At 38.3% G+C, this 14,742-nt stretch overlaps 1 protein-coding gene across 8 annotated transcripts in view; it reads right to left on the bottom strand.

Annotated features, from left to right (window-relative positions):
• Positions 1–14,742, bottom strand: part of Odad2 (outer dynein arm docking complex subunit 2) — a 170,733-nt gene that overhangs the window by 77,056 nt on the left and 78,935 nt on the right. For all 8 annotated transcript variants that reach the window (XM_076939670.1, XM_076939666.1, XM_076939668.1 and 5 more), the window contains one exon: positions 12,373–12,487. In XM_076939670.1, coding sequence (XP_076795785.1) covers positions 12,373–12,487 — 115 coding nt within the window. The remainder of the gene's footprint in view (positions 1–12,372; positions 12,488–14,742) is intronic.

Raw genomic sequence — 14,742 nt, forward strand, 5'->3', positions numbered from 1 at the left:
CAAGAAACAAGCTGGAGTAGCGATTCTAATATCAAATAAAATCATTTTTCAACCAAACATAATCAAAAAAGATAAAAAAGGACTCTTCATATTCATCAAAGGAAAAATGTACCAAGAGGAACTCGTAATTCTGAACATCTATGCCCCAAATGCAAGGGAACTCACATACATAAAAGAAACTTCACTAAAGCTTAAAGAATACATTGCACCTAACACAATAATAGTGGGAGATTTCAACACCCCACTCTCAGCTATGGACAGATTGTGGAAACAGAAACTAAACCGAGACACAATGAAACTAACAGAAGTTATGAACCATTTGGACTTAACTGACATCTATAGAACATTCCATCCTAAAACAAAAGAATATACCTTTTTCTCAGCTCCTCATGGTACCTTCTCCAAAATAGACCATATAATTGGTCACAAAACAGGCCTCAACAGATACAAAAAGATTGAAATAATCCCTTGTACCCTATCAGACCACCATGGACTAAGACTCATCTTTGATATGGACAAAAACAACGGAAAGCCCACATACAACTGAAAACTGAACAATGCTCTACTCAATGATAACCTGGTCAAGGAAGAAATAAAGAAAGAAATTAAAGACTTTTTAGAATTTAATGAAAATGAGGACACATCATATCAAAACTTGTGGGACTCTATGAAAGCAGTGCTAAGAGGAAAACTCATAGCTCTAAGTGCCCACAAAAAGAAAATGGAAAGAGCATACATTAACAAATTGACAGCACACCTGAAAGTGTTAGAACAAAAAGAAGCTAATATACCCAAGAGGAGTAGACTGCAGGAAATAATCAAACTCAGGGCTGAAATCAACCAAGTTGAAACAGAAAGAACTATACATCCAGTGGAAAAAGGACAGTATTTTCAACAAATGGTGCTGGATCAACTGGAGGTCAGCATGTAGAAGAATGCAAATCAATCCATTCCTATTCCCTTGTACAAAGCTCAAGTCCAAGTGGATAAAGGACCTTCACATAAAACCAGATACACTGAAACTAATAGAAGAGTATGTGGGGAAGACCCTCGAATGCTTAGGCACAGGGGAAAAGTTCCTGAACAAAACACCAATGGCTTATGCTCTAAGATCAAGAATTGACAAATGGGACCTCATAAAATTGCAAAGCTTCTGTAAGGCAAAAGATACTGTCAATAAGACAAAACAGCAACTGACAGATTGGGAAAAGGTGATTACCAATCCTAGATCCAATAGAGGGCTAATATCCAACATATACAAAGAACTCAAGAAATTAGACTCCAGACAACCAAATAACCCTATTTAAAAATGGGGTACAGAGCTAAACAAAGAATTCTCAACTGAGGAAATTCGAATGGCCTAGAAGCACCTTAAGAAATGCTCAACTTCCTTAGTCATCAGGGAAATGCAAATCAAAACAATCCTGAGATACCACCTCACACCAGTCAGAATAGCTAAGATAAAAAATTCAAGTGATGGTAGATGCTGGCGAGGATGTGGAGAAAGAGGAACAGTCCTCCATTGTTGGTGGAAATGCAAGCTGATACAACCACTCTGAAAATCAGTCTGGCGGTTCCTCAGACAATTGGACATAGCACTACCTGAGGATCCAGCTATATCACTCCTGGGCATATACCCAGAAGATGCTCCAATATATAATAAGGACATATGCTCCACTATGTTCATAGCAGCCTTATTTATAATAGCCAGAAGCTGGAAAGAACCCAGATGTCCTTCAACAGAGGAATGGATACAAAAAATGGGGTACATTTACAATGGAGTACTATTCAGCTATTAAAAATAATGAATTCAAGAAATTCTTAGGTAAATGGATGGAACTAGAAAATGTCATCCTGAGTGAGTTAACCCAATCACAAAAGAACACACATGGTATTTACTCACTGATAATCGGATGTTAGCCCAAAAGCTTGGAATAGCAAAAACTCAACCCACAGACCACATGAAGCTCATGAAGAAGGAAGACCAAGAGGGGATGCCTCAGTTCTACTTATAACGAGAAACAAAAATACTCAAGGGAGCAAATATGAAAACAAAACATGGGACAGAAACTGAAGGAGGGACCATCTGGAGACCATTCCACCTGGGTATCCATCCCATGTACAGTCACCTAAGCTAGACACTGATATGGTTGGCTGGAAGTGCATGCTGTCAAGAACATGTTATAGCTGTCTCCTTAGAGGTCTGCTAGAGACTAACACATTCAGAAGAGGATGCTCACAGCTAATCACTAATATGATCAAATGGTTTCCCAATGGAGAAGTTAGAGAGAAGACTGAAGGAGCAGAAAGGGTTTGTGACCCCAGGAGGAAAGCAACAATACCAACCAACTAGAGCCCTCCAGGGTCTAAACCACCAGCCTGGGAGCACATAGGGAGGGACCCATGACTCCAGCAGTATATGTAGGGGAGGATGGCCTTGTCAGGCATAGGTGGGAGAGAAGATTCTTGGTCCCATGAAAAACGAACAGAGAATTGGGGGGATGTGAGGATGGGAGGGGGTAGTGGGGGCGGGGGGTAGGTGGGGCACAGCCTCATAGAAACATGAGGGGAGATGGAATAGGAGGTTTCTGGGTGGTGGGAGGAAGTAGGGTAAGGGGATAAAATCTGAAATGTAAATATAATACCCAATTTAAAAAGATGAAAAAAAAGAAAAAAAAGGGAAAAAAAGAAAGAAAAAAGGTGATTTAATGACACAAAGGGAAGAATTTAGAAATTTAGGAGACAGTTTATGTTAACAGAAACAGCATCATAGGAACAGGAAAATTACACCCTCATAGAAGCAAAAGGAGGGGGGAAGGGATAAGGGGTTCCTGGGTGGTGGGGGGAATGGGGTAAGGGGATAAAATTTGAAATGTAAATATTATAACCAATTTTTTAAAAGAGAAAAGTTGTTAGAACCAACATCTTTAATAAAATGTCAGCCCTCTAAAAAAATTATCTTGATACTAAAACTTGTTTTGAGAATTGTATATTGCAGAATACACAGCCTTGGTGTATCTACTCATCAAGCAAACTGAACGGACCTGCTCAGACCTCTGATGTCCTGGAATTCCATCTGGATGCAGTGAAGACACAGCATTAGAGGCTTATCAACTTACTCTTCCCCCTACCCCTCTTCTAATATCTCAATGCACATAATCAGCTTGAAGAAGTTAATGAAGAGCCAGCGCCACTATTCCCTGGGCTTGGGGACTAAGGTGGTTAATATTGGACTTTCTAGGGAAAAGTAGTGATTTTGTTGGAACAGGGAAGATTAGCTAAGATTTATTACATAGCCACAACCTATTGGTAGAAATCTGTATAATTATTATCAAGATGAAGTTATAATTTTTAAATAGTACAAAATTTACTTTGACTTCAAATTTAAGGTTTTCATTGGTATGAGCTTCTTATTGATATAAAAGGGAGATGAATATTGATACTCTCATGGGCATTGTGTCTGTATAACACATTTAGGAATACAAGGCTTAGACCCAGTCCTTCTTTAACTTTTTTAACTGAATTGAGATGGTTAGCCTGTGAGTTAAGGGACTATAGCAAATTCATGGCTTTGAGTTTATTGTTAGGGTGTTTTCTATATTTTATTTAGAAATAGCTGAGAGGAGTTAACAGACAACAGTCCAGATTACCTTACATGGATAGTTGGTTTTCAAAACATCAGAAGTCCACATAATTGATGTTACAAACATTTCTATATTAATGTTCATTTTGATTAGAGACCTATCTGCTCCTGACAGCTTCCTGTCTTGGATTTTAAGAAGAAATTGAGCATCTTTGGAGTTACTCCAGCTGTGGGGTGACAGCCACTAGGCAAGAATTGCCTCTTTCCATCTACAGACAAATTACTGTCCAGAAAAGGACACACTTGCAGAATAGTCGACTGATTATATCTGCCTAGACAGAGTAATCGGCCCTTAATAATTCTGCATCACTAAGGTCTGTCAGATTATTCTGGGCCAGAAGGCTGAAGATTTGATGCTCCAACATTCTGTGGTATAGGGACTGTCCAGGTGTTCAGCAGTCTCTATAAATTGGCTATACATTAGAAGCTATGCTTTGTGCTTCCCAGAGTTTCAGTTAACTCAGTCATTCTGGATTTCTGACGGGGTTGAAAACTTATAGTCTCATAGCCAATCCTGGCTATTCACTTTGAGAGAAAAGATCTGAGTGGATGGTCTTCAGCTAACATTCATTCTAAAGACAAGAAAAAAGCCAGGTTCAGAACTAAGTGTGTTAGTTAGGAGAGATGACAGAGGTTCTGGTTACTCAACAAAATGACGGACTGGGTATTAGGACTATCTTGTACCTCACTGATACAAATAGGCATAATTATGCTCTAATTGTATTTAGAGAGAAAATTTTTATTTTAACAGGAAGAGTTATATGTAGGAAGAGCTAAGGGGGAAGGAGTACTGAGAGGAAGAGGAGTAAGGAGAGGAGAAGAAGAAGGAGAGGAGTAGCTAGGTGATGAGAGAGAGAAAGAGGAGGGGGCATAGAGGCAAATGTTCACGTGTCTCCACCAGCCAAAGATAGTTGATATATCTAGGTTGGGTAGTGGGTTACACCTCTGATTGAGCAATACCAAACTTATAAAGCCTTTGATTAACATTTTAAAAAATATATAAAAGCAAAAAGGGAAAGGGGGCATGGGATAAGAGTTTTCTAGGGAGGGGAAATGGGATGTCATCTGAAATGTAAATAAAATATCCAATATAAAAAATTTAAAAAATTTTTTTAAAGTAAAAACAAAATAAAGTCAATAAAATAAAGTCAATAAAATCACTCTTTGCTACACAGTGAGTTCTAGTCAGCATAGGATACACAGAATTCTGTCTTCAAAAATAAAACAAAAAGGAAATTCTCTAGTCTGACCATGGTAGGCTATCTGCTTTTTTTCCTTCCAGCCACACTCCATTTGGGTCACTTAAGCTCTGTGACTGCTTTACAGGGACCACCACTGCTTCCCAAACCCTTGGGGAACATTCAAGATGCCAGTCTGCTTTTCATCTGACATGCTCAAGCCACGAAACATAATCCAAGGGAAACTTGTTCTAAGCTCCAAGGTCCAAAAACACAGACACACACACGCACATATGACACGTGCACACACACATCACACATACACAAACACACACATACAAATATACTCACTACACACAAACACACCACAAATACACACAAATGTGCATATAACCGTCTAAAAATAATATATTTTCTCCAAAACTACAAATACCATAGCAATGACCCAAATAAAGAAATTCAGATGAAAAAAAAGAAATGTTTATAACTATAGTCAAACAAATAAACAAGACAAAGAATAAAATAAGGAAGTCAATCTAAGATAATTCAAATTATTGAAGAAAGTCTGAACTGAAAAGTTACTGTCAATAAATTTTAGAAAATAACTGAAGAACCTCAATAGAAAACCTCACCAACAGAATGAAAACAGAGAAGTAGGAATGGAAGACAAAAGAGAGGAATTGGATCCCTCAGTAAAAGTCAATGGAAAAATTTAAAAAGTATGAATTGAATATGGGAGAGTCTGGCAATAACATAGGAAAATATCTAATCTCTAAATTATTGGAGGGGAAGAGGAGGGAGAAGAAGAGGAAGAAGAAAAGAAGAAGAGGAGGAGAAGGAGGAAAAGAAGGAAGAGGAGGAAGAGGAGGAGGAGGAAGAAGAAATGAGAATATGTGAATATGTAAAATCATAGAAGAAAATTCCCCATGCATAGAGAAAGAGAACTCCACCCACATACAAGATGCCTACAGAATACCAACTAGACAAAACCAGAAATAAATTCTCCATGACACATTATAGTTAAAATATTTAAAACAAAGAATGAAGAAAATATATAAACATTGCAAGAAAAGTCAAGTCATTTTGTAAAGGCAGGCTCACCACAATAACACTTCATTATTCAACAGAGACATTTAAGATATAAGGGCCAGGAAAGATATATTCTAAACTCTGAAAAAATGCAACTATCAACCCAGATATATCTAGCAATATCATTAAAATTGAAGGATAAAGCTTTCCACAATAAAACTACTAGGCCAGCTCTACAGAAGATATTGAAAAACTATTTCAGTATAAAAAGAGTAATCAGACCTCAGAGGTCATAAGAGAATGAATAAACCATGTCATTGAACTGAGAACTGAGAAACACCAGAAGATCAACAAAATGATGGAAATTAATGCACAACTTTCAATAATAACTCAATATCAATAGTTTAAATTCCTAATTACTGAAACAGAAATTGTCAGATTGGACTAGAAACAAGATCTGTCTTTATTGTGCCTCCATGATACACATCTTACCATCAAAGATAAGCACCACTCTAAGACAAAAAGAGAGAAACCGCTACTTCAAGTAAATGTAACTAAGAACAAGGCCTAAATAATTTAATATCTTATAAAATAGATACAAAACTACAATTTGATCCTTGTTAAATGGAAAAATCTGCCAACAGAATATTATATTCATAAATGTATATACACCACAAATGAGACATCCAATTTCATAAGCAAATACTGTTAGAGATAAAACAGCAGAGTAACCACAACATGGTGATAGTAAATGATTTGAAAGCCTACTCTTACCTATAGACAGACCATCTGGATGAAAGCTAAAGAAAAAAACTGCAGAGTTAGATGATATCATAAATCAAATTGTTGGGGGTCAACTTTTAGCAGAAAGCAGCTATCAGCTTTGCAGCCATCTTGAGCCATATACCCTGACATGTGACTTGGATTACAATAGCCTACAACAGCTGAGCACACTCCGATAATCTTGGTTTAGATACCTTGAGATTAAAGGTGCATGAGATTAAAGGTGTGTGACTTAAGAGTATGACTTAGAAGTGTAGAGATCAGATTTAGAGACAAGACCTAAGGGCATGATTAAAGGTGTGACCAAAAGGCGTGGCTTAGAAGTGAGACATATAAAAGGCAGAGACAGAACAGATCAGAAACAGACACATCAGACATTAGGTAGAAGACACTTGGCTCCAGACAGAATCAGACACAGCAGACAAAGGAGACAGAGAAGGAGACACTTAGAGGTAGAGAGACTGAAGAATAAACGGGATTGAACCACACCCTGTCTGCTCTCCATTCTTCGAGTCTGCCCTCACCCTCATTCTTGCTGAACACCGACCCGCAGACCGGAGCGGCAGCTTGGGCCAGGATACAGTGGCCACCCAAACGTGGGTCAGCCCGGGCCTCAACATTTTGCCTGGGCTGCGACGTTTTTTTGGCCACCCCAACGTGGGGCTAGTGTGGACCCCAACATTATCAAATGAGCCTAACAGAACATTCCAACCAAATAGAGAAGAATACACATTCTTCTCAGCAGCCCAGGAAATTTTCTCCAAAAATGACAACATATTAAGATATGGTGTGGATAATTGAACAGCTACATATAGAAAAGTTAAACCCAATCCTTATACATTACCTTGTACAAAACTCAACTCTAGATATAGGAAGCTTCTAAGCATAAGATTTGATACCTGAACCTGGTAGAGGAGAAAGTAGGAAATATTCAAAGTCGTTGACATAGTAAAGGATTTTTCTGAACAGGATCCTTGGTAGCATAGGTATTAAAATCAATGATTAATAAATGGGACATTAAGTTAAAAAGATTCTGTAGAGCAAATGACACTATAATTCCAATGAAGAGGCAGGCTGAAGATTGGAAAAATCTTTATCAGCTATATATCAACAAGTTACTACCTAGGATATATAAGAGATTCAAAACAAAACAAAACAAAAAATCATGAGCATTAAAAATCCAGATACCCAATTTTTAAAATGAGAAATGGTACTAAATAGTTTACAAAAGATAAAATACAAATGGCCGGGGAACATTTTTTAGTGGTCAACATCTTTGGCCATAAAAGAAATATATATTAAAACCGCACTGAGATTTCATCTCATCCCAGTCATAATGGCTCAGATCAAAACAATAACCCTAACAAATGCTGGTATTGACATGGCAAAACAGGAAACATTCATTTACTGTAGCAAGTGCTAACTGGTACAACCCCTATGGAAATCAGTGTGTAGTTTCTTCCAACAGCTAAAAACAGCAAGATCCAGCTATACTACTCTTGGGTGTATACCCAAAGAGCCCTTATGTCCTAATACAGAGGTACTTGCTCATCTGTGGTCATTTTGCTCAATTAACAATAGTCAGGAGATGGAAACAGCCTAGGTATCAATCAACTGATGAGTTCATAAGAAAAACTAGGTACACTTAAGCAGTGGAGTGTTACCCAAATGCTAATAAAAATGAAAATATAAAATTTGCAGGTAAATGGGTAGAACTGAAAATTATCATTTTGAATAAAAATAACTCAGTCCCAGAAAGAAAAATATGAATCATCTCATTTTATGATGTTTCGTTTGAATCTTCAGATATGTGTGTGTTTCATTTGGAATGCCTACAGAGGTCATAAAAATCAGTAAAGGGCCATGGAAGACATTTCAAGGGAAGCAAAATAAAATGCAGTGATATAAGACTTAAAGGAAAATAATGAAACAGGACGAGTTAAATTGGAGTGGGTATGGAAGGCATAATCACATTAAAGCTTCAGAAACCTACTGTAGAAGTTTCCGAAACACATACATAAATACACATATATGGAAACCTTCTACTGTAGACATTTCTGAAATACATACATAAATACACTATAAAAAGAGTTTAAGTTGAGTTCCTCTGTAACAGGGTGACAACGCTTCTACTCAATTCCCTAGGCTAAAAGCCCAGAGCTGGGAATGTGTTATCTCTTTTAGAATGTTGGCCAGTGAGGTCCCAGACATCCCAAACATTACAGGCTATTGGTGACATTTGTGGTTAAGCTCCAGAGCATGATGGTAAGACCATATGCAACAAACAGGTGAACCTCAGACTCAAATCAGAAGGTGGATAAATTGAGCTGCCACTAACCTGGAAGCTTCATCCCTACAAACTAGTTCACATACTGCTGACTATGCATGCTAACAAAAGAGAAAAGAAATCATCAGTTTTGCCTAGCTGTGAAATCTTAAGAGCTACAATGATGACTGGCCTGGCAAGACACTAATGCAATAAGGACATAAATGGGATTGGGTAACTAGCCACTTTCTGACTGGATTTGAAGTTTGCTCCACAAGTTAAGCAAATATGCCTGTCACCCTTATCAGGGCCAAGAAACTGTAACTAGACTGATCATAGACCTTATGGGAAAATGTACAACTATTATTCTGCTAAATGTACACAGTAGTAAACCACCTCCTAATGACTTATTCTATCCATAGATTAATGCATGTCTCAACTCTCAGCAAAGAAGCTTCCTTCTTCAGTAGACAGGGATGGACACAGAGATTCACAGGTGCTCAAGATACAGAGAACACAAATTTATGGAATGGTGAGCTTAAATAAAACATCTGTATCCCACCTCCTCCTCCCAAGGATAAGAAATCATTGTGGAAGAGGAGACAGAAAGATTGTGGGAAGTAGAGGCAGAGGGTGAGTACAAGAAAATCGTGTTCTCTGGACACAGAAGAGCAGTTCCACATTTGAAGTCACAGCAGATGTGACAGAGAGCCACACAAAATCCCACCACAGAAAAGGAGATGGGCATGAAGTCACTCAAGCACTTGAGGAGCTGTTGACAGCTGCTAGCTGCTAGGGGAGAGAGAGTAAATTTTATTCAAGGGTGTGTGCCCTTGTAGGTCAACCCTGCTCCATCGAAAGGCCACACATCCAGGACAACATGGGAAACACAAATTGGACTTGATTGGTTTTTTAAAAAGAAGGCACGAAGTTTGGTGTATGTGGAAGGGGGTTGGTCTGGGAGAAGTTGAAGGAGGGGTGAATAGAGCCAAAATACATATTACACAAAATGTTTCAAAGGACTAGTGAAAAATTACAAAAGAAAATGTTGTGAGCTATTATTTTTAAATTTTTCAATGTTTACTTTTAATGACGGTTCTTAAAAGCTTTGACCTCCTTTTTAGCCCACCACTCTCCAGAGGTAGTGGAAAAGGAGGATACAGGGAAAGTAGACCTGTTTAGCAAGGTTTTTTCAAGGAATTCCCATCTGTGATTTTAGGCAAGTACCTAAAATCAAAGCTACGTGGGGGCTGAAATTGGCAGTTCAGTTCACAGGTCAGCGGCAGCAGCAGCAGCTCCATCAACTTGCAAACACTTTATGGATATACCAGCAGTCCAGTTTGGCAGAATCAGGATAGCAAACATGAATCAACCGTAGTAACACCCTAGCAGAGACAGCCAGGTCTCAGCCTCAACATGAGTCAGTAGGAGATACCAGGAGGGACACCAGAAGTTCCAGATTGTGCCTCTCTCGTCGAAGCAAAGATCAGCAAAGACAAGAGACCAACAAAGCATTTCATAGCTAGCTAGCCAAGCTCAGCCTCCTCCGCTGTCCATGTACAAATAGCACATGTCCTCAACAGGTCTTGTCTCACCAAGGGTCTTGTCTTAGCATGCAAGTCTGACCTAAGAAATCTCCACATAAGTCTGTCTCAGCTGACATCACTTTGCCAGTCAGTTCGAGGAAGCAGCAAAAAAGCCATAACACACCACCAGAAGATTTTTAGTGCCTTTCTCTCTATGGAGTCCCAACAAATGGAGCTCAACTACACAGGGTGAGGCAGACTAATGTATGTGTGTCATTAACGAAGAATCCTATATGTTCTTTCGTGTAGTTGTTTTAGCAGAATGTCTTTCACCTGTGTTTGCTTCAGGGAACCGTTTCTTCACGAGTCTGCCTTAACCTTTCACTGGTGTCCACTTCAGGGAAACGCTCCTTCATGTGTTTGCCCCAGCAAAACACCATCCAACACAACTGACTTTCCAAAGAACCCTCAATTTTCCACTTCATTAAGCCTAATGTTAGTGTGATTTTTTTTGTATCATTTCTTTAATATCTGGAGATAAAATGTTTAAGTTTGTGTATAGGTATTCATAATTTTTGTTGTAACATTTATTTAGACTTAGTGTTCTCCATTAGATTTTTCCAAGTGTATTCAGTTTTAAAATTTTTAAATGCATATTTTACACATTATATCATCTCTATGACCTCTAAAGTTTGTCCTGATAATCTTGGTTTGTATTTTAATACCATTAAAATTTCTTAAATATTTGGTTATTGTTTTAATATTTATGAATATTTATGAATGAAGGGCTGGGGTGACAGCTGAAGGAACTGATAAGAATTATCCTACAAGCATATAGTGTATTAATTATTAATCAATATGATACTTTCTTGCTTTCAATTTAAAGTTTGTATTAAATTTTTGTTTACATTTTAATAGAAATCATATTAAACATCTACTACAGCTTGCCTCTTGCTTTAATACACTTTATGAGATATGACAACTCTGCCAAACACATTACATAAATTTATTTTGTATTGCTATGTTGTACAATACAATATTAATTAACTATTATCCTGTTGTCCATTTACCTCTAGGTGAACACTTGAGATCTTTACCAGTTTTTCATTTATTTGTGCTGTGGTAAAAATATATTTCAGTAATCATTGTATAGTAGCAAAATCAAAATCTACTCCTAGCAAATCTCACAGTTCATTTTTTTCATATTTACGATGATAATTTTGGTCACACTAAATTTTTATAGAAATTAATTCTTTAATAATAAATGAAAACATTCCGTCTCAACCGTCTTTAAGAAAAATTGGAAAATGTGAAGTAAAGGTAAGAGGAGCAGGCTCGGTTTGGAGGCAAGTACCTAAAATCAAAGCTACGTGGGGGCTGAGGAGTGATTAGAGTCTGCCTGTGAGCTGAGGTCAGCCTAGCAACTGAGCAGGACTCTACCAAAACAGATCTCTCGGCATGTATGAGACCCAGATTCCATGCCAGTGCCACAAAAAGAAAAGCAGGCTGGAAGAGAGATTTGAAAACAACAAAATTTACAAATGAAAACCAAAGTAACTAATCATTTTTCAACAAATAAATTTTTGATCCTGCCTTTAATGTTATGTGACCTTTTCAAGGACACCCTGCTGTTGCTACTGCTGTAACCCTTGGAAAACAGCCAAAGTCCCCCAGTTTGTCCTCTCCTTAAGCAACAGAAAATGTAATGCAGTCATTTTCTCATCTCCTGAAAGAGAAGAACAAGGCTACTTTGCTGTTACCCTTGTCTAGTTTCATGTGATATTTTTCAAACAACCAGAAGAAAGCATTGCTCAAAAATCACTTTACTATAAATATTTAGTCATCTTTTTCTACCAGATCTGACCAAAAGTGAGTCCAAATAAAATGTGCTGACATGATTCAAATGTTTAGAAGTTCTAGAAGAGACCAGGTTGCAATCCCATCTACCTTTGCATTTTCAATGCAGGGACAGAGTGCCCAGGCTGCACTGGCCTTCACGTCTGGGTGTGGGTTTTTGAGCAGGGACCACAGTAAGCGAACTCCATCTAAACGATCAATTATCCTGTGGAGAAGCCAAAAACGTTGGTGTGAACTGTAAGCTGTAAACAAACAGGAACATTCACCCAGCCCCTTAGTCACACAATTCTAGTTTGGGCATAAGACATTCGGCTGGGATCTCTCTTGATCAATACTCCCATAACAACAGGACTTATACTATTGAACACTCAAACCCTGTGATTTCAGGTTCAACCTTCATGAGTCAGTAAGCTTGCTGAATGATAGTTTCGATTAGTGTAAACAAAAACCCAGCCACACAGCATCTTAACTAGCTGTACACAGACTGTTACCTCCATGTAAGAATACATAATAGCAGTTTACTTTCCAAAGCACAATATTTATGTCTCAGAGTTGTGTAGTTATCATTTTATGTGGTCTTTGTCTGATTGACTTACCTTTACGGTACGGCATATTTTAAACTCCTTAGCGTGACATTAGTATTTAAAATCATCACACCACACTGCATCTTTTGTTGGGCACAAACAACACAGAACTTGTTTTCCGTTTGCTCCCTCCCAGAAAGCCTAGCACAACTGACAGTGTTGTAATCACTTAAACATACTGTAATCAGAATATCTTCATGACTAGCTGAAGAATGAATTATCATCAGAGTCATCTCTGCACCATCTGTCTTCTGTTTATGTGTCAATCAGCCCAGGGAACATAGCCTTGCAAGAAGGGCCACAGAGTGCTGGGGGTGGAGGACAAGGCCAAACAAACCTTAATATCCTTCACAAACACAGCTTTGTTCATGGAGATGCATTAAACTCGAAGCAGATGAGGAAAGATAAGGACCATCTCAATTCTTGTGATATTTAATCTCCAGTTCAATTGAACACATGTAGTACTTAGCCCCAAATAGACTAAATCCTAGCTTTTAAAATGCCATTCAAATCTCCCTTTACAGTTGACATTTTAAGAAATCTACGTTTCTTTATTATTTGAGATGTTTTCCAGGGAAAAAAAATATTATCCAACAATTCCAAATGGCTTATGGGCAGCTTTGTGCAATGGGTGATGCTAACAGCCTATAGCAAGATAGAAGCTGGCTTTTTTTTTTTTTTTCCAGAAATTAACTCTTAAGAAATAACTCCCTCTACTGAGATAACTCAGCACTAAAGGATACTTGTTGCTTTTCCAGAGGACACAAGTTTAGTTTCTAGCATCCAAACTGGGTAGCTGACAATTGCCTGCCTGTAGCTCCAGCTCCAGGAGATCTACTGCTCTTTTCTGGAACATACCCGCCCACCAACATATAAGTATACATATATATATATTAGCTAACTAAAGTTAAAAATAAGGAAGGAAGGAAGCAATCCAGGAAGTCATCCTATGCCAACCACTAGCCTCCAAATGCCCACTCATATATGCACACTCAGAAACATGTACATGCATGTATACACACATACACATACATATACATGTCTGTGCAAGCATGTGTGCACACACATGCACACACAAATAAATCAGACATCCTCCTCAGACAAAATTTTACAATTAGCTACAAAAATTTGTCTTTCCTTATAAAAGTGGATCCATTGTCCCCCACCCGCCTTTCACTGAATAGCCTCAGAAACTCCTCAGCTGCTTAGTTATAACAAATAAGGGTTGTGATTCATTACTGGTGTCTTAAAAGTCTCAGTAGAACAGGAGTAATAGCATGGTGTGAGGAAAATATCAAAACCATGTGCACACGGGAACTGAGTCAAGAGAAGCAAACCCCACAGGTAAGCCCCATCCCTCTCCTGCTCCATCCTTGGCTGACAACCACTGACTCCATGTCCCTTTGTCTGTCACCTGCTCCTTGTCTTCACTCTCTGCCCTCAGCTTTATGGCAGAATCCACATGCCTTGACTTGATATGTTCAGTCTCTCTCTGCTCCCATTCCTACAATACATCCCTTGGAAGGCATGCTCAGAGCTTCTGCACAAGCTCCCTGTGAACAGCGACCCAGGCATGTGTGTCCTGTCCCTCCTACCTCCTTGCTCCAGGTTCCATCAAGCCTATTGAGCAATTCACAATCAAAGGATCCTTTTGGGACTAAACCATCTCCAGCGGCATCCTGTTTGCCTGGGTAATATTAAAGCCCTTATTCTGGGTTCAGAAGGTTTTTTTCAAAAAACTGATTTATTCCTTCAAATTCTCTTATCCAAACAATTGCTCATAAAAGTCCATCACTGTTTACTAAACACTAAGGACTAGGCATTCAAAAATAATAAATACATTCAACTCTCATTACCAGGGATGGCTGAGCTGATG

Source organism: Arvicanthis niloticus, chromosome 8 (genome assembly GCF_011762505.2).
Source record: "Arvicanthis niloticus isolate mArvNil1 chromosome 8, mArvNil1.pat.X, whole genome shotgun sequence".
In the NCBI taxonomy this organism is placed as follows: Eukaryota; Metazoa; Chordata; class Mammalia; order Rodentia; family Muridae; genus Arvicanthis; species Arvicanthis niloticus.